The sequence below is a fragment of the Phascolarctos cinereus genome, unplaced genomic scaffold, assembly GCF_003287225.1.
Source record: "Phascolarctos cinereus isolate Bilbo 61053 unplaced genomic scaffold, phaCin_HiC Scaffold_4;HRSCAF=312, whole genome shotgun sequence".
In the NCBI taxonomy this organism is placed as follows: Eukaryota; Metazoa; Chordata; class Mammalia; order Diprotodontia; family Phascolarctidae; genus Phascolarctos; species Phascolarctos cinereus.
In genome coordinates this window covers 93,767,121-93,791,018 of record NW_027555847.1, presented here as the reverse complement: position 1 = coordinate 93,791,018, position 23,898 = coordinate 93,767,121, and the positions used below count along the sequence as shown (strand labels likewise).

Sequence of the window (23,898 nt, the reverse complement as noted above, 5' to 3'; positions counted from 1 at the left end):
AAAGGGGCAGGGGAGAAAATGAAGAGATGGAGTCTTAGAAAAGATTCCTTTTAAGAATAGAGGGCACCAAAACCAAGAAGGTATCTTAGTTTTTGTCTTTGCTCTGGGTGCTTTCTCCAGCATACTCAGTTCAAACACACTCAGTGGATTCTCTCTGTACCCTAACTTTGCTGATGTCTCCTCCTGTTGCATCGCCTTTCTATCCAGCTCTTTCCTCTAGCTCTCCTAATATGCTGTGTGTACAGTGGACTTAGGGATATTATTTAGGAGGTCTAGAACTGGTCCATGATGTTGAATGGATGTTGTGTCAGACAGAACTTTAATACCTGTGACATTCCCTAATGTTCTTTCTCTTTAATTCTGTCCTGGTCAGCAGATTCCGGACACCATCTGAACTCCACAATGATAACTTCTCCCTCTCCACCATTGCCGAGGGATCTCACCCAAATGTAAGGAAACTTTGCAACACTCCCCGTACCTCCTCCCCCCATGCCCGTGCCTTGGCTTACTATGATAACGTTATCTGTCAGGTAACTTGTCTTCTTCTCATTTCCTCTTCTGCATGCACCAGCCCCTCGCCTGTGCTCTTGGGCTACTTCAGAGTGTCATTTAGAGGCACTTTTCAGAACCAAGGAGAGCAGCTCAGAAGGTGGGGGTGGGAGTAGGCGGATACTAAAGGATACTAAAGGCAGGAGCATAGAGTTGTGGCTGCTCATTACAACCCGAAAGACAGTAGAACTGGAGTACAAGATACAGAGCTCTTGGTCCCAAGGATTCCATCTTTGTTGATTTATAGCTTCATCTAGGGCTTGTAGAAAATCCAGTTATTTCCTTTTTGCTTTTCACATCATCAGAGAGAGAGGTTTTGCTTTAATTACCATGGAGAAGTCTGATCGATGAAGTAGTCTGGTTAACACTTCCAGGAATGTGAGAAACAGAGCACCCAACTTTTAGGCATGGTTTGAGAAGAATCAGGTTTGGCTGGCATGCTGTACACAACTGTTGAGGGCCCAATGTTATTGAAAGATACCTGTGAACCAAAGGGGAAAATCACAAGAAAGAAAAAAAAAAGATATCTGAGCAGCTACCAGTCTGGTGACAGGCCTATAGTGAAAAATGGTGATGAGCTGAGGGAAAAATCAATCCAAATATTACTTGTAGGGTGGTGATTTGTAAATTACCAGTTGAGACCCAGAAGAAACATTCAAGACCTTCTGTAGATTGTTCTATGAACATGGTTCAATCTAATAAACTTTCCTTAAGCACCTACTGTGTGCAGAGCCCTGTGCTAAGAATTGACAGGAGTGCAGATACAAAATTTACATTAAACATGGTCCCAACTTCCCTGGAGCCTACAGTGTAAGGTTAACTCAGTGTGCTGTAGAAGCCAGGAATGTGATGGGCATCATCAGGATGGAAAGAAAGAAATAAAGAAGGAAAGAAGAGAGGGAAAGAAGGAAGGAAGGAAGGAAGGAAAGAAAGAAAGAAAGAAAGAAAGAAAGAAAGAAAGAAAGAAAGAAAGAAAGAAAGAAAGAAAGAAAGAAAGAAAGAAAGAAAGAAAGAAAGAAGGGAGAGAGAAAGAAAGAGGGCAGGAGGAAGGAAGGGAAAGAAAAAGGAAGAAAGAGGAAAGGAGAGAGAGAGAGAGAAAGAGAAAGAAAAAAGGAAAAAAGAGAAGGAAAAGGAAAGGGGGAGAGAGGGAAGAAAGAAGAAAAGAAAGGAAGAGAGAAAGAGAAAGGAAGAAAAGAAGAAAAAGGAAAGAAGAGAAGAAAGGGAGGGAGAGAGGAAGGAAAGAAATAGTATCTTACCCTTTTTCATATGGGAACAAACTTCAAAAAAATAGAACTTTTCAGATTAAAAAGGTAGAGGCTGAGAGGAGATATGATTAAAATCTATAGAATGATGAAGAACCTAAATCAAATTACAAAATATTGGAGCCAGACAGGATTTTCCTTAGAGGTTATCTAGTCCAATCCTTTCATTTTACAGATAAGGAAACTGAGGGAAAGTGATTTCCCTAAAGAAGTGATAAGCATACACTGGCATTATTCTTGAACCTCAAAGAGATAATTCCACAGAATCACGATATTTGTGAGTTGGGAGGGACTTGAGCATTCATCTTGTCCAACCCGTACCTAAAAGGAATCCTCCCTAAAATATACCCAACAGACCCATCTAGCCTCTACTTGAAGACTCCAAGAAGAGGCAACTCATTCCCTCTTGAAACAACCCACTCCACTTTTAGACAGCTCTATTTGTTACCAAGTTTTTCCTGAGATCAGACCCAAATTTGCACTTTTACAGCTTCTACTCAGCTCTTGCTTCTGCCCCCTAGAGCCAAACAGAACGAATCTGATGCTTCCTTCATGTGACAACTCTTCACCCCGGGGTCTTCTCTCCTCCCAACTAAACATCCCCAGTCTTTCTGTGACATGGACCCAAGGCCCTTCACTGTCCTGATTGCCCTTCTCTGTATACTCACCAGCTTATCAATATCCTTCCTAACGTCTGATTCACTGAAATGAACACAGTACTCTAGATGAGATCTGACAAGGGCAGAGTATGGTGGAACTATGGCCCTTCATTCCTGGAAGCTAGGCCTCTAGTAATGCAGCACAAGATCAGATTAGGTTTTCTGGCTGCCATGTCCCACTGTTGATTCATATTGCATTTGCAGTCCACTAGGATCCACAGATCTTTGTCAGATTTTGTATAATGTGGTAGTCCACAAATAAAAAGAATTGTTTACTTATATTTCAGATACTAAACATCAGAAATTTGTGGCTAAAAATGTCCATAGGTTAAGAAAGTGTTTAGATAAATCCATTGGTAATCGCTCTGTACTTGATCATTAAAGAAAATTAAGGATATTTGGGGACATCTCTAACCTTTGAGTTTGCTGTAGGCTTCTCCAAACTATCCCTTTGTGGCACTGTTAGACAGATGGTCCTACCCTAGCTGGACGATGATCCTAGACCAGAATGACAGTTCTTGTGGGCAGAAGATGAATTTTCACAAATATTATTTGTATGCTGACAAAGAGAGCATGCAAAGAGAGGGATCTTTTGAACCTTTCTAAATCACACATTTCCAGTTAAGTATTTATACCCTAGGTGAGACCACCTTTTGCTTGTTGGAGAAAGAAAAGGTAATTTCCTACCTGTTGAACATTTTGTACTATGAGCTATCATTGTGGGGCAAAAGTTTTATGTTTCCCTCTGACATTATGTGATCCTACTTTGTTAAAAGAAATCCATAGAAAGCAAATTATTTTATGCTAAATTCACAACACACTCAGCTTTGTAAAGAAAACCCTTGGGAGGGAAGAGTTTCTAACACAGAACCCCCAGATTTTTACTACAGAGGGTTAAATTCTCATTCCTCCTCCTACCAGCTTTTATCATCAGAACCCCATGGAAATTTTAGTTTCTTCTTGGTGCTTTAGACTGGGTGTTGTGAAATACTTCCTTAATTGAAGATTAAGGTTGTTTACCAAATAGTAATCATCTTCAGGTAATCGTTTTTGACCCTGACTCAAAAGTTTTGTTTTTGTTTCGACTCATCTCTGTGTCTGGACTAATAATCAGGGCATACAAACTTCTTAGAAAATTGTACACACCCCCCCAAAAAAAAGCACACAATCCTTAGACACACAAAAGACTGGTTATTCTATAGATTCCCTAGAACTGAAAGGGACCCAAGAAGGGACCATCTAGCTTAAGCCTTTCATTTTACAGATGAAGATATGGAGGCCCAGTGAGGTTAGCTGATTTGTTCAACATGGTACAAGTAAATAGTGGATCTGGGATTAAAATTCAGATCTTCTAGTCCAATGTTCTTCCCAATTCAATTACAATCAACAGGCATTTATTAAGCACCTACTATGTGTAAGCCATCACACTAGACTCTTGGACTTACACAGTCAAACTTTGAGGTCCAGTGCATTACTTAATGGGTCAATTTCCTCTCCAGGTACATTGTCCTTTAAAAGGCACACTCTGAAACAGCTTCTGACAAAAAAAAAAAATCTGCTGCTTTGAAGACTAATGTGGGGGGAGGTGGGAAGGGCATATTGCTAGCCTATGTGCAAATAACACTTCCCCTCCCCGTCCTCTGTTACTCACCTCACCTTGTGCTAACACTCACATTGGCCCTGTTGGACCAATGTGAGGTAACCGTAGCTGGTGGGCCATCGTATGTAAGTCTGTGTGTAAGTCTCTTGTGTAGCTAAGCAGCAAACCTGGAAGGGATTATCAGGAGAAGAGGGAAGGGTCCATTGTTCAGCAGCAACCTTCCTCCCCCAACCTGCTGAGGTTTGTGGGTTATCCAAGTGGAATGGTGAGTATTTTGGAAAATGGCTACCGTAAAGGCAATAGCAGTTCTCCTATATATACGACACAAATGAAGGTCACCTGTCATCTATATGCAGTCCTTCTGAATGCCATGCATCATCCCAGCATCAGAGCTACAAAGGAGAAAGTTCTAGATGGCACCCAGGACCTTCATATGTGGGGGGTATTTTTACAGGACATTCAACACCCTGATTCCTCAAAGAGAAAAATCTGTCCCTTAGCTACCTCCAATTTTACTTCACTCTCTTTCTTTGTGGGTTTTTTTTCACTTGCCAGACATAATTTTTCCCATGTGCCTGATGAAATGCTGGATTCTAGGAGCAAATGAATGAATGCTACAACTCTTAGAGTTGTGGGTCTGGATCAGAAAAGATCCCAAGATGTAGTCTGGTCCCAATAATCTCTAAGCTACAGGGTGCTGATATGGTTGGAATAGGTCTTAGGTATATATAGCAGGGGGAAATTACTTAATCCTTTCCCCCCCCCCCAAAATATGCAGCCTTTGCTCTTACTGTACGACAGAGCAGCCCCTTGGGATGTGGCTGTAAAGAATCCTATTATTTGACTATTCAACCAACTAGTCTTCTGGGATCACCTCCTGGGAGAAAGTTTAAGCTGAATGTTCTACATGTAGACTCTCATGATTGAGGACCTTCAATCAATCAACAGTTATTTATTTATTAAGCACCCACTACATGCCCTGTACTTTGCTAGGCACTGGGAATAGAAATGCAAAGAATGAAAAAATCCCTACTTAGAAAGTGCTTAGGACATTCTAATGACTCGAGGTTGAAACTACCATGAGGTTAGGCTAGTACTGATATAAAACAACTTCTGCTGTTGCTTTTTGGACAGAAATGTTGAGTGGCAGCTTACTAACTGTTCATTTCTTAGAATGTGCTTCCCCTTCCACTTGGCCCAAATTTAGGACACTTTTCTGATCTGAGTTCCCACAAGGCTCAAGGGGGCTAAGTTTAGCTTGGCTCACATGCCGTGGCTTCATCAATCCAAATGTCTTTGTATTACGACTATATACCTGTGGCTTTAGTATGTCCCAAAGAATGGAAGGAGGCATCAAACGCAACCCCTGGAAGGTAGAAAAGAGGGAACCTTGCTGCGAGGCCATCAAAGACCAAAGCACTTTTGCTATGGTTGGAAACCAGTTTTATTAAAGGCTTAAAATAAGAATTGTGCACTAGTTCAGTCTCCTGGTGTACTTCCCCCAATGACCCTGAAAAAGAAAGTTTCCAAAACTCTCTATGAAAAAGCAAATGGAAATGCCACAGCTATTCTGTGCCTCAGTCAGCTGTCTTGTTCATTAATATCTGTAGTCCATGTCGTCTTCATCACTGCAGTGGATGCAGGGGAACACACTCCTCACATGTTTGAAGAGCTCGGTTAAATCTCTTCACTTCTGTTTAATTATATTTGTCCCCAGATGAAATAATCCTACTCCATTTACAATTTTTACTTAGTACCTATTTTTTAACCCTTCAACTGTTTTCATTGCATTTCCTGGACCTTTCTACAAGTTCATCACATCTCTCAAACCAAGGGACTCCAGGCTAGATATTACACTCTGGTATGAGCCTGGCTCATGTTAAGTATCAGGCAGGTTATTCGCATGTGCTTTCTTCATATTTAGACATCTCTGTATCTGGCACAGCATGAAAGTTTGGGAAGATTTATCCTCTAGTAGTGAGGCCCGAAGGCATGAAAAGTGAAACCAGGTCACAGGGTCAAGGAGTGAATTGGTCAAGTTGAAACTTGAATCAATGGGCCCATATAAAATACTAGAATGGGGCAGCTAGGTGGCACAGTGGATAGAGCACTGGTCCTGGAGTCAAGAGGACCTGAGGTCAAATGTGGCCTCAGACACTTGACATTTACTAGCTGTGTGACCCTGAGCAAGTCACTTAACCCTATTACCTCAGCAAAACAAAACAAAAAAATAAAATAAAATACTAGAAACACATCTTGGATCAATGTCAACAAATAATCTCAGAGTAGGTGATATTATAAGACATTCAGAAAAGTGATACTGGATTTAACCTGACTCCTGTCTGCGTAGAACCCAACAACCTAAAAAACATTAAATCCTGTGGTTTCTTGCTTTACAGTGATGATAGGGAAGCACACTTGGTAAACAGCTGGAATGTGACAAGAGAGAAATCCATAGCATCCCTGTTTTCAGCTTCCTGGACCAACGGAAGACTTCCCAAATTTCACTCAACCACATTGATCGATAACAGAACAGGGTGCAGCAGCTCTCCCAAACTTTTTACAGGGCATGCATTCTTATCTCCTTAGCAACTAGTGTTGGTGCAGATGCTTGGGTTGAGAAAGCATTTAAAGTTAAAATGTTTATTAAAGTAATAGTAGCTTAAAGAGGGTGGGAGGGGGGTTGGTAACCTCAGGTAGTTGCTACCTGCCACCATATGCTCAGGTTGTTATGTGACCTCTTATCAATAGAGTTTATAGTGATTTTGAGAACCATCCTGGCCATTTAGAAAAATAATCACAATTTAGTGAGTTTGTGTGATTATTGCCTCCAAAAATGGTCCTGAAGTGGGTAAAGACAGGTGAGAGAGAGAATTGTGAAAGAAAGAGAATGAAGAACACCGACGCTTCAGTGATATAGAATATAATATATCAATCTTGATCATGAAAGCACATAAATTGTGTTAAAAGTCATGTGTAAGAGGTAGGGGGCCTTCAGGGATGTCATAACTACAAAGACAATTGTCCTGTTTTGAAGGCTGTAACATCTGTGGTGGGAATGTGGTACCCATCCAGAATAAGGGGGGAATATGAACCTGACTAGCACAGATCACCAGGTACCATTCAGGCAACAGAAGTCATTCCTGTGTAGTCCCTTTGGTAAGGAAGCTGTTTTAGTTACAATCTCTTAATGGGTCCAGGTCCTATAATAAAGACCAATAGGTGATAAAGGAGGTAACATTTTTGTTCTCCGATTAAAAAGGGGATTTCTTTTCTGTACAGATTAGCTGTCCAAAAAGTTACTCTGTACGTCATTGGGATTAGCAAGTAGAAAAATATCCCCTGTGCTTGCTAAGGTATCCTCCCAGAAGTAGAAGTGTATCTGAGAAAATCCTAGCAACAATAAAGTCAGCATGAGGTAGGTAGACCTGCATCCACCCATTTCTGCGGAAGGTCTCTGGCTTACCTGAAGACAAGCGGAAAGACCTTTGTGTGTCCAAGATTCTTCATGACTGTGCCTCCCATGGTGATGAACTTTATCTGACAGTTACCACTAAATTCAAAGCCATTTGGAAACCAGTTAGCTGAAAGTTTGCAGCATAAGCAAACCCAAGACTTGTGGTTCCATGTCCCAGGAGAACTAATCGTATAAGCTGGCCATTCCTTTTCAATCTAATTTTAATCTGATCCCAACAAAACTATAGGATTCCTAAAGGTAACTCATGAATAACTTCTGACAATCTTAGTGACTTTCTCAGATCTGGTATCACAGATCTGATGTTGGAATTTTATTCTGTCTGATTTTTCTCTCTCATTCTTTCTCCTCTCCCCCCCTCCCAAATTTTTCCTCTTCCAGGATGACTCCAACATATCCCATAAAATGCAGGATGTTCTGAAGTCCTGCCTAAAAGAGGAGGAGTCATTTAACATTCAGAATTCCATGTCACCCAAACATGAGAGTAACAAAGGTGACCAAGATGACTCGGAAGTGAACTGTCTCCAGAATAATTTAACATGAAGGAAAGGAATAGGAAGAGGAGAAGGAGAAGAGGAGGGAAAGAAAACTGACCTATTGTACAGTCCATTTCTTGTAACCATTTGTTAAACTTTTCCTTTTCTGATTTCATGGCATGCTTTGATGTATTTTGTACAGAAGAGGGGGAAAAGCCCCACAAAATATGTGAAGAGCCTAAGCTGAATTGCGTGCATCGGGGTGTTTGATCTGTGCTGTCTGTATATTGCTTGGGTTAGTTCTGCTGCTGTGATTTCTAAACCTTTGCTGTTATTCAACTGACTTTTTTTGTACTTTGATCCACCTTTTTTTGAAATACAAGTAAAAGCAAAAAAAGAAAGTTCTTGAAATAAAACATTTTTTAAAAGTTGCCTGGCTTTGTGGGGACTGTTGTCTTTCTTCCCTGCCCATTTGTTCTTGGTTCAAAGTGAAGACATCATTAGTGATGATCTTTCAGTCAGCATTGTCCACTCCTCCCTGCTACCCCTGTCCCAGCCGTCCAATTCCACCCGTTTTAAAATGCTTTATTTTCTGCATTTTCACTCTGGGATGGGGAATGGGTTCCTAGAGCGTATCCTAGTAGCATTATCCCAGAATGCATCCTTCACTCTTTCACAGACTAGGGTGACATCAGGACCCACGCTTGTGGTTTACTGCACTTTAAAGCTTGTCCTCAGCCCCTCCCTTGTCCTCTATCCATTTAGACAAATTTGGGGGGCAATATTAACACTTAAATCTTTTCTCTCAAGCATGATTTGAGGGAATTCTTTTGGCTTTCTTTCTTTTAACGAGGGACTTATTAAAGTATTGTGTGGAACACATCAGTATGATAAACCTTCCCAGGAGCCCATAAGGGAAAAAACCTTAGCAGGAAGGGGACGACAACAAAAAAAGAGGAGGGAGGAGACGGGTACAATAGAGCTGCAAGTATTTGTGCCCGACCTGTGGTGGAACCTTCCAAGCTCCTGTTGGTCTGATCAGCCATAGCTGCAAACACTGAAACTGGACTCTAGCATGGTGATGTCATGTTAGTCCTCTCCGAGAGCAAAGGACAACAGCCAGTTGGAGACCCAAAACATAGCCTGTAGAGTTGAAAAGGAATCTGCCCGTGTGCCACCATAACTCTTTAGAGCATGACATTGCTCTTCTGTGTTTCCTCTCCTCCTCACTTTGCTTTGTGACAGAATGGCTTTGTCTTAAAGTGCTAGCCCTGCCGTAAACTATCACTTGACCCATGTTTGTCTTTGAATTCCTTCAACCTCATCACTCTTCCTTCCTGATAGGCACCCATTACTTTTTTTGGGGGGGCGGGGTAGGCAGTGGGGTTAAGTGACTTGCCCAGGGTCACACAGCTGGTGAGTGTTATGTGTCTGAGGCAGGATTTGAACTCAGGTCCTCCTGACTGCAGAGGATCCACTGCGCCACCTAGCTGCCCCTCAGGCACCTATTACTTTCATGCTACTTGGAGAAATCCCATTTCATAATACAAAGAATGGCTGGGGGAAAAAATGTCCCTTATGTCTTCTTCATATCAAGACTTTCATGTCCTACATCTGAAGTCTGGACATAATGCATGGTAGTGGTACATCTCAAGGTTAAAAACTTAAAATGTTTCCAATCCCAAGCATGATAACAGTCAAAAAGGGGGAGTGTTTTTGAGAAAGGGACCTTTCTAACACCTCTCAGATCATATATACCTCATTAAAGCTCGTCAGCTTCTAGCGAAGGATCTAGGTAAGTGCGCCCAGGGACCCTCAAATCTGGCATCGAGTTTGGAAGGGAGAAGGCATGATTTGTGCTTCCAACTCTCACGAGAAGACAGAAAACAAGCAACAAAGTCTCCAGCAAGACAAAGAGTGGGAGGGGTGTAGATAGCAGACACATGGGACTTCCTCTCCCTGGCCCTGACGCCTCTTGCCTCTCTTCTCTGGCCTCTTGCTAGTCCAGAAGCAACCTGGCCTTCCCCCACCTGCTGCCCCAGACCACCGCTTCATGCCTCACTCTTTCTGCCAGGCTATTGGCCTGGGGATGTCTCCATTTCTCTCTTTGTCTTAGTTCACCTCTCTTTTCCATACTCACAGTTGTAAGTTGCATAACTTTGTGTGAGGTAGTTTCAGCAAAGATCTAAGAGACCTTGAAATCCAATTCCTATTAACTGTTTTCTGAAATGTACTCCTCTGTATGTTTGTGGCAATTGTTGAGTATTGTGCTTTCCATGTATGTGTCATTTATTATAGGCTCACCTGTTTTCATTAGCTAGAAATTTCCCCCAAAAGTCTTGTGTACCCCCTCTGTACTTTCTCTCTCTCTGTCTCTCTGTCTCTTTCCTTTCTGGCCTCCTGGTGTTTCCCTTCACGGTGGGACTCACAATAACCCAGTGATCTATTAATCATTAATAAAATATCCCAATAACTTGTTAGGAAGGGAGTCCTCTCCTAAAGCTTTGTTTATAACACACCAGAGAAAAGTACAAGGGTAGTGTTGGCAACAAGAGAGAAACTGTAATCAATGAGGTCAGGCGTTCTTAACCTAGGATCTACAAAACCCCCAGGGGCTTGCGGATAGATGAAAGGGTGTCTGGGAACCAGTATGAGAAAAAATTGCATCTTTATTTTCACTAAACTTTGGTTTCCTTTGTAATTCTATGTATTTGGTATTCTGCATTTTAAAACATCATAGGCTTCACCAGACTGTCAGACAGGTCTGTGACCCCAAAAAGGTTAAGAACTCCTAAGCTAAACTAGGATAACAACCTTTTCCCAGACCTGTTACAAGATATGTGCTGCTTCTCCCCCTTATACAGAGGCTGACACAAGTGTGCCGAGATGTGATCTCTTCCCTCAGTCTGAATTATGAAATTGTAGAGAAGAATGAAATAGGATTATTATTATTAGAGGCACTGACTTGGGGTGTGGGTTCTAGAAAGGCAGTGAAAAGTAGATAAGGAGCAGTTAACTTAAGGGGTCTCAGACTTGGAGTCAGTCTCTTGGATGAAGGAAGATCTGTAGCTAAATTTAAAAAAAAAAATTTCGTTTGTATGCAGAGTCTTTCAGGAGAATTGCTGTAACCTAAGACAAGGTGAAAGTGGATGCTGGCCCTTCTTAGATAATGCTGCAAAGCAGTCATTAACTCTGGCCCCCCAGCCTCTGGAGGGGTAGGCTGCCTGCCAGAATCCTGTCTGGCCTGCCCAGTCACCCAGACGCAAGTGAAATACAGGGCAAGGGAGAGCCGCCACATGAAACAGACAAAGGAACCATGAGCAGATAGATCCCTCCAAGCCAACTCTGAGGACCAGCCTGCAGGACGGAGGAGAGGCTGCTTGTGGGGCCAGAGGAATGTGAGAGCAGCTCGATGTACAAGGACTCAGCCGCCGAAGTGCTTTGCTGTACTCCCCTCGAGCGCTGGGAGCCCTTGCTTCTGGCTCCATTAGCCTTGCCTTCCAGCTCCTGGAAGAAAAGGAATCAGCCTTTCTTCTCTCTTGGCTTTTTATTTATTTATTTATTTTGGGACCCTGAAGTCCAAGCCCAGTGGGCAGCCCGGATCTACTTTCATTAATCATGCTGCATGCCGCGGCCGTGCACCCTCCCGGGCTCGGCGGCTTTGAGGGACAGCCAGAGCTTCTGGTGGGAACTGTTTGCCGCTCTAATTGACCTTCACAGGGGAGGCGGGGAGGCAGCAGGCTCCATCATTTGCTTCTCTTTACACTGGCTGCTGCTTCAGTCTCATGCAAAAGGGTTGTCTTCCTTCCCAAGCATCGCCTCGTTCTGTGGCCAGCTAGGGCAGAAGTTCAGCCTCCACTTTACAGAGAGAGAAACTGAGGTCCTGAGGCCAGCTGGTGACTTGCCCAAAGCCATCATAAGGCCAAGCAGGATTGTAAGGAGTGAATATGGTATTGTACCGAAATGCTGAGGGAAATGACAGCTCCCCCTCCTCACCCTCTTGGCGTCTGGAGTGAGTTCCCACAGGAAAAAAAAGAATTAACCTTGGTTTCTGTAGCCATTTGGAATCTGCCAAGAAGCAGACCCATCACTCATGCCTTTGAAGTACATAAAAAGGTGTTCAAATGAGGGAGAGACACGTTTTCCTGCTTTCCTCTGGCCAAAACTATGAAATAATAGATTCAAACATTGTTCATTAATAATAGAAAGTGAGTTTAGCATGGTAGCTGCCAGGGAGAAAGGCAGTCAGGGCTACTGGGTGCTATTTCCTGTTCTGCTCAATCACAATCCAACTATAAGCAACTCACTTCTCTTCTCTATGCCTCAGTTTCCCTCTCTGAAAAAAATTGAGTAAGGCCTAAGCCATGGTGATCCTGCAGACACCATTGATTTAGCACTGATTGAGGTTTTGAGATCTTTAGCTCTGAGGGGGTTAGGAAGTACTATATTTGACTTCCATCTCCTAAAGTGCTATATAAATGTCAGCTATAATTATCATCTAACTGGATCCAAAGTCTAATCTGCCACTAACTAAAGTCACTTAATTCCCTCAGGACTCAATTTTCTCATTGTCTATCAAATGACAAGATTGGGCTGGGTGATCTCTAAGGTTCCTTCTAGGTCTGAAATTCTACCATTCTATGACATGTTATATTCTATATCTGTGCTGGCTATTAGTGCTAATAATGCTAAGAATGATGTCAGTTGCCTAATGTGATCCTTTTGGGTGCCAGGTAGCCTGGCTTCATTTTATGGCCACAGATGGTACCACTAATCCAGCTGTCTTGTATCTGAAACAAGTAGGATACTTCTTAAGGGGAAATTGAGGAATGGAGTATAGTTGCATCATTGCAAATCCATTCTCACAGCTGGAAAATCATTCTACTGACAAGCAATTGATAGTGGCACTCTTTTGGGGCCGTCTCCAATCATCCTGATCTATATTTTGCCACTGGACCCAGATAGCTCCAGAGATAAAGTGAGGCTGGTGACTTTGCACAGCCCTGCCTCACTTAAATCCAATTCACTTACAAGTCATGACATCATGTTATGGCACAGTCTTCTTTGAGAATGAAGGACAGATAAGAAGCAGCACTCTTTTATACAAGAGACAGAAAAACTTCAGCTAACTGTAACCTACCTAAACAGACTCATCAAACAACACAAATTTTTCTACAGTCTATTTCTAGAAGAAAAATGTTGAAGACAAGAAAATAATTAGGGATCAAGGATTTATTTTTAATAGACCCTTTTAAGGATTTATTTATTTTGTTTCTAGAGCAAAGGGAGCAGAACTGGGAACACAATTTATACAGTAACAACAACATTTGAAGTAAAAAACTTGGAAAGACTTAAGAATTCTAATCACTGCAATGATGAACTGTGACTCCAGAGAACTAATAATGAAACATGCTACTCACCTCCTGACAGAAGGGCAATGGACCTACAGTGCAGAATGAGATCCACGTTTTTGGACATGGCAAATGTGGGGTTTGTTTTGCTTGACCGAATGTTTGTTACAAGGATTGTGTTTTTCCCTTTATTTTGTCAGAAGGATTTGGGGGAAGAAAGGAAGACCTAAAGATAGGGACGCCCTTCCCCAAAAGAAATACAAATAAAAGAGGGTCTTTGAAGTATCTTTAAAAATGCACTGAAGGAGGCAGAAGAAAGTTCCAAGGAAAACAGACAAGTAGGTTAGCTTTGAAAATAGAATGTTGGATTTATTATACACTTAAAAAAAAGCAAGCTGTATGTAATAGAGACTCATAGCTTCACATATAATCCTCTTTTCTGTTATGCTTTGTACAAGAAATGTTTGTGTGTTGAATTCAGAATAATTTTTTTTTAAAAAGCAACTTTTAAAGTATGTTCTGAGGTCAGTAATAATTCTACCTAATGTCTTATAATTTATACCTCTACTTCTATAGTCTTAATTGATAATTAAATAGCATTTATCATTATGATCCTGAGATTGAGTTACGATTCAATTATGTTGATTAGACAGTATTGACTGAGGCAGAAAAATACTCAGAAATTTTAATTTTTCAGCAATTATTATTACTATATTCCCTTACTGTCCATATGATTTATTTGGCACAACATACAGTAACTGAAAGGCAGTCTTGAACCTTCTCTACCCTCTTCAAGCCTCCAATCCTACCTCTCTATCCTTCCCCACCCCACCTTGCCCCCTGCACCTTTACTTTCAGGAAAGGTACTGGCCTGCTATTCCACTAAGGAAAATCAAGGTCCTCAGAGGCCAGCCCCCTCATCTTCCTTCCATTCTGTTTCATCATATCTAGCTTCACTTGGTCTTTCTCTTTTCTCCTATCTCAGAGAAGTATGTCCCTCCCAATTTCTAAGACTAATCACTCTACCTGCACTTGATTCCATACCATTTCTCTCTCTCTCTCTCTCTCTCTCTCTCTCTCTCTCTCTCTCTCTCTCTCTCTCTCTCTCTCTCTCTCTCTCTCTCTCTCCTTTCTTCCTCAGTTATTCTCCCTCTCTCTGGCATCTTTAATCTCTTCCCTTCTACTGGCACTTTTTCCTCTGTCCTCACACATGCATTTTCTATCTTGTCTTTAAAAAGACACTTCACTTCTGGTTCTGCTCCCAATTCTGAGCTTTGAATATTTAATTTTTTTCCAATTACATGTAAAAAACATTTTTAACATTTGGTGTTTTTAAAAATTTTGAGTTCCAAATTCTCTCCCTCCCCACCCCCTTCATTGAGAAGGCAAGCAATTTGATATCAGTTATATATATTCGGTCATGCAAACCACATTTTCAAATGTTTAACAAAATTTTTAAAAATACAATACAAGATAGAGAAAGTTTATTTGTGATTTTTTTTTAGACAATTGGGGTTAAGTGACTTGCCCAGGGTCACACAGCTAGTAAGTGTCAAGTGTTTGGGCTGAGGTTAGATTTGAACTCAAGTCCTCCTGACTTCAGGACTGGTGCTCTATGCTCTGCGCCACCTAGCTGCCCCCAATCTGTGATTTTCTAAGTCAACATGAGGCCTTTAGGTATCTATTTCTATTTGAGTTTGACACTGCTGCTCTAGAAGACTGAGCATGAATAATACTTCCCACCTCTTGGCAGAGAAGTGATAGACTAGAGGTACAGAAGGAAATAGAAATTGTCAGAATTGGCCCATGTATGGATTTCTTTTGCTTGACTGTTTATTTGTTACAAGGGAAAACTTGGGGTATGGGGGGAATTAATGGGAGTGAGTAATAGTGATACTAAAAAAAGAAAAAGAAAAAAGAGTGCCAATGAAACATTTTGAAAATATACAGCAGAAGGAAATTCAGAATGAGATAACGCAAGCAGGGCAATGTTGGATCTACCAAGTTAAATTTAATAGGTATACTTTTTAAGAACCAAAACAAAACAAAAAGATATTTCCATGTGAGTCATGTTATGAAAGAAAACACAGACTGCCCCTCAAAAAACCCAAGAAAAATAAAGAAAGTTAAAAAAAAAAAGCATGCCTCAATCTACATGCAGACTCCATCAGTTCTTTCTCTGGAGGTAGATAGCATTTGTCAACCTAAGTCCTTTTGGAATTGTCTTGGATTACTGTATTACTGAAAATAGCTAAGTCCCTCACAGCTGATCAACATACTATATTGCTATTACAGTGTATGTTGTTCTGCTTCCGTTCACTTCACTTTGCATTAGTTCATCTAAGTCTTTCCAAGTTTTTCTGAAATCAGCCTGCTCATCATTTCTCATAACATGATAGTATTCCATCACAATCATATACAACTTGCTCAGCCATTCCCCAACTGATGGGCATCCTCTCAATTTCCAATTCTTTGCCACCACAAAAAGAGCTGCTATAAATATTTTTGACATATACCCTTTTTCAAAAATCTCTTTGGGATATACACCTGCTGGTGGTATTGCTGGATCAAAGGGTATGCACAGTTTTGTAGCCCTTTGGCCATAGTTCCAAATTGTTCTCCAGATTAATTGGATCAGTTCACAACTCCACCAACAGTGCTTTAGTGTCCCAATTTTTCCACGTCCCTTCCAACATTTATCATTTTCCTTTTCTGTCATATTAGCCAATCTGATGGGTATGAGGTGGCACCAGAGTTATTACAATTTGCATTTCTATAATCAATAGTGATTTAGGGAGGCAGCTAGGTGGTGCAGTAGATTCAGCACTGGCCCTGGAGTCAGGAGGACCTGAGTTCAAATCCAGCCTCAGACACTTGACACTACCTGTGTGACCCTGGGCAAGTCATTTAACCCTATTGCCTAGCCAAAAAAATTTAGTGATTTAGAGCATTTTTTTCATGACCATAGATAGCTTTGATTTCTTCATCTGAAAACTGCCTGGTCATAATCTTTGACTATTTATCAACTGGGGGATGACTTGTATTCCCAGAAATTTATCTTAGTTTTCTATGCATTTGAGAAATGGGACCTTTATCAGGAAACTTGCTGTAATTTTTTTTCACAGTTACAATTTCTAACTCTGTATTTCCTTCCATCCTATTTTTCCCATTTATCCTTGTCTCTTTCTCCTTTCATCTTGCACCTCCTCAAAAAGTGTTTTGCTTCTGACTACCACCTCCCCCAATCTGCCCTCCCTTCTATCAACACCCCCCTTCTCTTATCCTCTTCCCCTCCTACTTTTCTGTGGGGTAAGATAGATTTCTATACCCAACTTAGTGGGTATGTTATTCCCTCACTGAGTCAATTCCAATGAGATTAAGGTTCAAGTGCTTCCCCCACTGCCCATTTTCCCTTCTATTGTAGAAGCTCTTTCATGCCCCTTTTATCTGAGATAATTTACCCTATTCTACCTCTCTCTTCCCTCTTCTCCCAGTATATTCCCTTAATTTTGTTTTTTTAGATATTGTCCCATCATAGTCGACTCACACTCATATCTTCTCACTATGTATAATCCTTCTAACTGCCCCAATGATAAAATTCTTAGGAGTTACAAGTATCATCTTCCTATGTAAGAATGTAAACAGTTTAACCTTATTGAATCCCTTCTGATTTTTCTTTCCTGTTTACCTTTTTATACCTCTCTTGAATCTTGTATTTGAAAGTCAAATTTTCTATTTAGCTCTAGTCTTCTGATCAGAAATGCTTGAAAGTCCTCTATTTCATTAAATCTCAATTTTTTCCCTGAAGGACTATACTCAGCTATGCTGGGTAGGTGAGTGTTGCTTGTAATCAGAGCCTTCTGGAATATCAGATTCTAAGCCTTCTGATTCGTTAACGTAGAAGCTACTAAATCTTGTGTTATCCTGACTGTGGCTCCATGATATTTGAACTCTTTCAGGCTACTTTCAATATTTTCTCCTTCATCTGGGAGCTCTAGAATTTGGCTACAATATTCCTGGGAGTTTTCATTTTGGGATCTCTTTCTGGAGGTTATTGATCGATTCTTTTGATTTCTATTTTACCCTCTGGCTCTAGGATATCAGAGCAGTTTTCCTTGATAATTTCTTGAAAGATGATATCTAGGCCCTTTTTTTGATCATGGCTTTCAGGTAGTCCAATAATTCTTAAATGATTTCTCCGTGATCTATTTTCCAGGTCAGTTGTTTTTCCAATAGAAAGTTTCAAATTTTCTTCTCTTTTTTCATTCTTTGGATTTTGTTTGATTGTTTCTTGATGTCTGATGGAGTCATTAGTTTCTTCTCTCCCAATTGTAATTTTTAAGGAATTATTTTCTTCAGTGAGCTTTTATACTTCTTTTTCCATTTGACCAATTCTTATTTTTAGGGCATTCTTCTCTTCAGTGCCTCTTTTACCATTGGGCCAGTTTTTTGAAAGCATTATTTTCTTCAGTATTTTTTTTGTGCTTCATTTACTGAGCTGTTGACTCTTTTTTCATGATTTTCTTGCATCACTCTCATTTTTTTCCAAATTTTTCCTCTACCTCTTTTATTTGATTGCTAAACTCCTTTTTGAACTCTTCCAGGAATTCTTTTTGGGCCTGAGACCAATTCACATTTTTTCTTTGAGGCTTTGGATGTAGCTGTTTCAACTTTGTTGTCTTCTTCTGAGTTTGTGTCTTGATCTTCCCTGTAACCATAGCAACTTGCTATGGTCAGGTTCTTTTCTATTGTTATTTGCTCATTTTCCAGGCCTACTTCTTGACTTTTGAGTTTATGTTAAAAGCTGGGGTGGACTGGAAACTGTCCTAAGCTTCAGGTTTTTCATAGTCTATAAGGTTTCAATTTTTCCAAGGTGGCATGATCTAGAAAGAGATGTGGTCACTGATCTCCTGGCCTGTGAGCAAACTCAAGCACTCTTTTCTGTCCTGGAACTGTGACTGGGGACCCTGCTTCCCTCTGGCTGTACACTCAAATGTGCTAGTGATCCTCTTCACCCTGGGACTGAGACCGGGATCTGCTTACGGGCAATGCAATAGAGTTCCGCACCCAGTGCCAGCAAAGGATCCCCGATAATCTTCTTCTGACCAGTGGTCCAACCCCCTTAAAGTCTATGGGCTGAGAGCTCCACTGCTGCCAATTTAGTCATCCCAAGGCCTGCTGTTGGCTTGCTGGGGCACCGCCTGTGCCGGACTGTGCTCCATTATCACCCCAATGAGACAGATCTTTCCTGCAGACTTTCTCAGTTGTCTTGGACTGGGAAATTGTTTCACTCTATCCTTTTGTTGGTTCTGCTGCTCCAGAATTCATCTTAAGGCATTACTTTATTTTACTTTATTTTTATTTGTTTATTTATTTTTTGTTTAGGCAATTGGGGTTAAGTGACCTGCCCAGGGTCACACAGCTAGTAAGTGTCAAGTGTTTGGGCTGAGGTTAGATTTGAACTCAAGTCCTCCTGACTTCAGAGCCAGTGCTCTATCCACTGTGCCACCTAGCTGCCCCTGAGGCATTACTTTAAAGTTGTTTGGAGGGGAATTTAGGAGAGTTCAGGTGGATCCCTGCCTTTACTCTGACATCTTGGCTCCCAATTCTGAAAGCCTTAAGAACTCTAATCAACTATATAATCAACCATGATAGCACAGCATTGATGAAAAGAGCTCCACCCACCTGAATGACAGAGATGCAGAATAAGAAACCTATTTTTGGACATGACTATCTTGGGAGTTTGTTTTGCTTGACTATGCCTATATGATATGAATTCCTTTTCTCCTTTCTCCCTTCCTCCCTTCTTTTCTTCCTGTTCAGTGTGTATGTGGCAAGGGGAGGGGGAGAGCAAAATAAAAAGGAGGAAAAAATGCTTAATAACTGAAAAAAAAAACCACATTACTCAATTTTGTTTGTCACAGCCAAGATAACTGTATAGAGAGGTCATAATTTCATGGTTGTCTTGATAGTTGATGTTTGAAATTCCTCTTTAAAACCTATGCTAACACACAAAGACATATGAATCAATGTAGAGTGAAGTGAGTAGAACCAGGAAAACAATATACATAGTGATTACAGCAATGAGAAAAGAAAGGAAGGAAGGAAGGAAGGAAGGAAGGTAGAAAACAAAGAAACTGAACATTGTGTACTTATAAGTGCAAAGTGCTCTAACTGATAAAGTGATAAGTATTCAGAGAGATATATCATATATTTAGATACATAAATAACAAACTCTATTTTAGAATACTGTATAAAAACCACAAGGTTACTGTATAAGTTAACAAGACAAAAAGCATTTATTAAGCACTAATTCTGTTCCAGGAATTAGACTAAACACTGGGAACAAAAATACAAGCAGAAAGACAATCATTGCCCTCAAACTAATGGACGAAGATAATACCTAGAAGGAAGATGAAAGGGCTGGGGGAGCATGTGCCTATGCAGAGGGAGTTGGCAAGGTGGAGAAAACAAAAATCAGGAGTAGAACCCAGAGAGCAATGAAGCAATGATCTAAAAGTCATCTTCCTCAGTCTTATTTTGTCAGGAAAGGTAAAGGGCAGGTGGGGAAAGTAGAGGCAGGCCTTCTGGGCTTGGGTTTCTGAGATGGACAGAATGTTTTAGCTCTATTGGAAGAAAAAGAAAGCTCAAAAAAAGTATCTGGTCTTTGCTTGGGATAGATTATAGAGAGGTGATAGAACTGCCTAATTCTTATTTCACTTTGGATTTCTCTGCAAAGGAAAATACCTTTGCACTGGAAATGGTAAAAACAAAAATGACTGACAAGGAGTTGATAATAACCATGTCAACTGACCCCAACAAACTATTTCCTTGGGCACTAAAAGACCTGCATAATAGGACTGTTGAGCCACTATCAGTAATACGAAGTACTTATTCTCCCAATCCACGCTCCAAATAGCAGGTTGGGTCCCCAGAACAAGGCTGGTTGTATTTCACTTCACGGTTCTAGAACACCCTCAGGGTTAAGGTATTTTTATAATTCTATCATTTATGAGCCCTTATTCAGTGTATTATCCCCAATATCAGTTAACCAATTACCACATCCCCTCAATGTCACCTGACCAGTGATTAAAAAAATAAGCACTTATATATGCCTGCTATGTGCCAGGCACTGTGCTAAGCACTCTTTTATAATATCATCTCATTTGACCATCACAGCAATCCTTGGAAGGTAGGTGCTTTTATTTTACAGTTGAAGAAACTGATACAAACAGAGATGAAATGGCTCACACAGCTAGTGTCTGAGGCCACATCTAAGCTTAGGTCTTACTGACTCTAGGCCTAGCACTCAACCCACTGCACCAGCAGTTGGCTCTGATTAACGAACCTAATAACAATTTTACCATTAATATGGATGATATCTTACAAAGAGATGTATACTGATAAGATACAGTAAGAAACAAAGTGAAAAATACCCAGTCCCCAACTGGGGCACATTCTCCCCTGTATACCCTGGTCTGTAGGGAGAGTAGATTTAAACAATGTAGTTGCTACCAAACATTCCCCTTGAGCCAGGATACACTCTCCTTCACCATTTTGGTCCCTGGATGAGAGCGCACACAAACTACAAAGCATTCCTCCACCAAGGTGCAGCAGTGCCAATGAATGGGTGCAATGTAGCCAAAGAATGGGTCACTCCCTTGCCTGTAGGACATGGTACCTTGTCTGTCAGGTCAATCCAAAGCTGACCTGGCTTAGGAAGACTGCTCCTCAACACTGCACTGGCTCGCCAGGCTCTACACTGAAGCTATGGCAGACTCTGCTATCAACTTCTCCCAACTGACTTCTAGTGACTCTTATGACCTTTTAAAACCCAAAACCTGGGGCAGCTAGGTGGCACAGTGGATACAGCACTGGCCTTGAAGTCAGGAGGACCTGAGTTCAAATCCAGCCTCAGACCAAACACTTGACACTTACTAGCTGTGTACCCCTGGGCAAGTCACTTAACCCCAATTGCCTTAAAAAAAACCCAAATCTCAAAATCTTTTTATACTTATGCACTTAATATCAAGGAAGAATAAGCACAAAAGAGACAGAAGGAAAAAAGTGTCATAGATTCCAGGTCACATAGTGACCAGATGGGGGAAGAGCTGGAAGTGGAGAGGAAGGAGAGGGGTCATACACAGCTAAGACAGAAAGAACCAGCAGCCCATAGGCACCCGCTGAAAGAAAAACGAGAAAGTAAGACTCAGACTGGGCAAAGGAGGAGATATGGAGGAGGACCATGAGCCCCATCAGAACAAAAGACTCAGTGAGTAAGTGTACATACATTTACTCAAGGACTGGAAGTCCTAAGTCTTGCTCTTTCCTGAACTTCCCCCATCTTGGTGCCTGCCTGTCCACAGACACTATAATATAATCTGCTGTTTCTTTACCCACATGTATCCAGTAACCTGAATTTTGCCTCAGCATCCAAAAGGCCCGGGTATTAACTAGAGACAGACATAAATGTAAATTAATACAGAGAGACCATCTCTCCCTAAATGGTAGGAATTTTTCTAACTGGGAGCTTGGAGCAATTGTGAGTGAACTCATAACTTTCCACCTAAAATAAACTCTTTAAGGCTGGGCAACATATTATGTATCCCCTAGGCCTAAAATGGGCTAATTATTATTATATCGAGGCATCGCAGGGAGATGGGGGAGCTCTTTGGAAATGGCTGCAGTTTTCTCAGTAAGGCAAGAGATAAGGTCCTCAGCTGAGAAAGAGAAAGGAGGGAGAGGTGTGAGAGGCTTGAGGAGACAAAAGAAGCTTTGGAATGGCTCCCCCAGAGTGGGGAATGAAATAGAGACTCAATCAGGAAGGAGTAAAAGGATTGCCTTGTTGCAGTGAAGGTGTGGGTAAAGTTGGATTATGTGATTATACAGTGCAGCCAATCAGCACGGTTGTGTGGTTTCCTCCAGCTACTTTCAGCAGCAGGGGAGTAGCAGTGATTGACTGATGGTTAGGTGACGTGTGGAGTCCACATTTTGGGGATCAGTACTCACTCCTTGTAGAGAATGCTGTATGTGACTGATTCTACCGAACTGACACTTGCCAATTTATAGGCTCAGGTCCACATCTTAATCCAGACAATTTAATATTTTTGTGAGCCTTTTTTCATGCTCTTCTAACATCTTTCTTTTTTTTCTTTTTAGGCAATTGGGGTTAAGTGACTTGCCCAGGGGCACTCAGCTAGGAAGTATCAAGTTTGGTCTGAGGCTGGATTTGAACTCAGGTTCTCCTGACTTCAGGGCCGGTGCTCTATGCACTGTGCCACCTGGCTACCCCTCTTTTAACATCTTTCTAAATAAAGTGAGGTCATTTAGATAGATCAATATGTCAGGATAGTCTATATCACCAACTACCTTTTCCACAAGTCACTGAAAAGTGGTCCATATCCCTCAAAATTCCTTGGGCCATAGGCACAAACTGGTAGACTCCTCCTGTCCCTTTTTCCTTATCTTTCTTCATCCTGGAGATCTGATTATACCCATTGCACAGATCCAATCCTGAAAAATCATTTGTCGCCCAGTATGTAATCAAAGACATACTGGATTTGTAGCATGAGGTACTAATCTACCTCTACACTCTGAAATCTGATCATCACAAGCATATACATCTTCCCAGTCTTCTTCTATACCATTGCTATGGGTTAGGATATACAAAATGTGGAGTTGTCTGGATACCACTGACTAAGCTCCTTCAGATGGTTCCAGAGATTCCTCACCTCTGAGAGGGCGATTTTCTGAGACTGCTCTTGAAGAAATCGGGAGTCATTTAAGTAAATTGTGTGCATTCCTCCTTCAGAAAGGCTACTGTCCCACTCATGCAGTGGGAAACACATCAGTCCTGCACTGAATTTCTCTCTCAGATGTTCTTTCTATTCATCATGTGCTGGAAAATCATCAAAGTCAAACTTCTCATTATCAATTCTTTGTTTTTCTTCATTTTAAATTAATTTTTTACTAGAAGTAAAAAAGCAAAAACGAGTGAGAACATATACAAAAATGTAAAAAGGATTATATATGAAATCATGAATTTCTATTATGTAAAGCTTGCTTTTAAAGTATACTTTAAATTTAAAATGATAATAACCAATATTGTCCTGCTTGTCTGTGTCCACTTATGAACTTTCTTCTGCTCTTTTCTCCAGATTTTAATGTTTTATTGACATTCCTTTCTGCTTCTTTTTTTGGTATCACCTCTTCCTCTTCCTCCTCCTCCTCCTCCTTCTTTGTCTCCTCTGTTGCTCCTGCCCTATACTTCCACAACTTTGCCCTTTCCCACAATGAAAGCTCTCTGCTATAACAAGTAGGTCTAGTCAGGCAACACAAATTCACACATTGGCCACTTCTGAAGATGCATAGCTCATCCTGCAGCTGTAATGCATCACCTCTTTACTAAGAGAGACACGCTTCATCTGAAGTCGGGATCAGTCATTACCTTGATCATAGTTCTGTCTTTCAAAGTTATCTTTGACATTTTTGCAGTCAGAGAAATTGTTCTCCTGATTCTGCTCAGT

At 41.0% G+C, this 23,898-nt stretch overlaps 1 protein-coding gene and 1 long non-coding RNA gene across 3 annotated transcripts in view; one reads left to right on the top strand and one right to left on the bottom strand.

Moving 5' to 3' along the window:
• The window catches only part of CSPG5 (chondroitin sulfate proteoglycan 5), a 29,262-nt gene extending 20,810 nt beyond the window's left edge, over nucleotides 1-8,452 (top strand). Inside the window, exons 5-6 of one of the 2 annotated variants that reach the window (XM_020999007.2) lie at nucleotides 374-530; nucleotides 7,927-8,452. In XM_020999007.2, the coding sequence (XP_020854666.1) occupies nucleotides 374-530; nucleotides 7,927-8,088 (319 nt within the window). In that variant the 3' untranslated portion in view covers nucleotides 8,089-8,452. The remainder of the gene's footprint in view (nucleotides 1-373; nucleotides 531-7,926) is intronic. The other variant, XM_020999004.2, reaches the window with a different exon arrangement.
• The window catches only part of LOC110216935 (uncharacterized), a 69,702-nt gene that overhangs the window by 5,284 nt on the left and 40,520 nt on the right, over nucleotides 1-23,898 (bottom strand). Inside the window, exon 3 of the long non-coding RNA XR_013485882.1 lies at nucleotides 510-1,030. This is a non-coding gene — a long non-coding RNA (uncharacterized LOC110216935). The remainder of the gene's footprint in view (nucleotides 1-509; nucleotides 1,031-23,898) is intronic.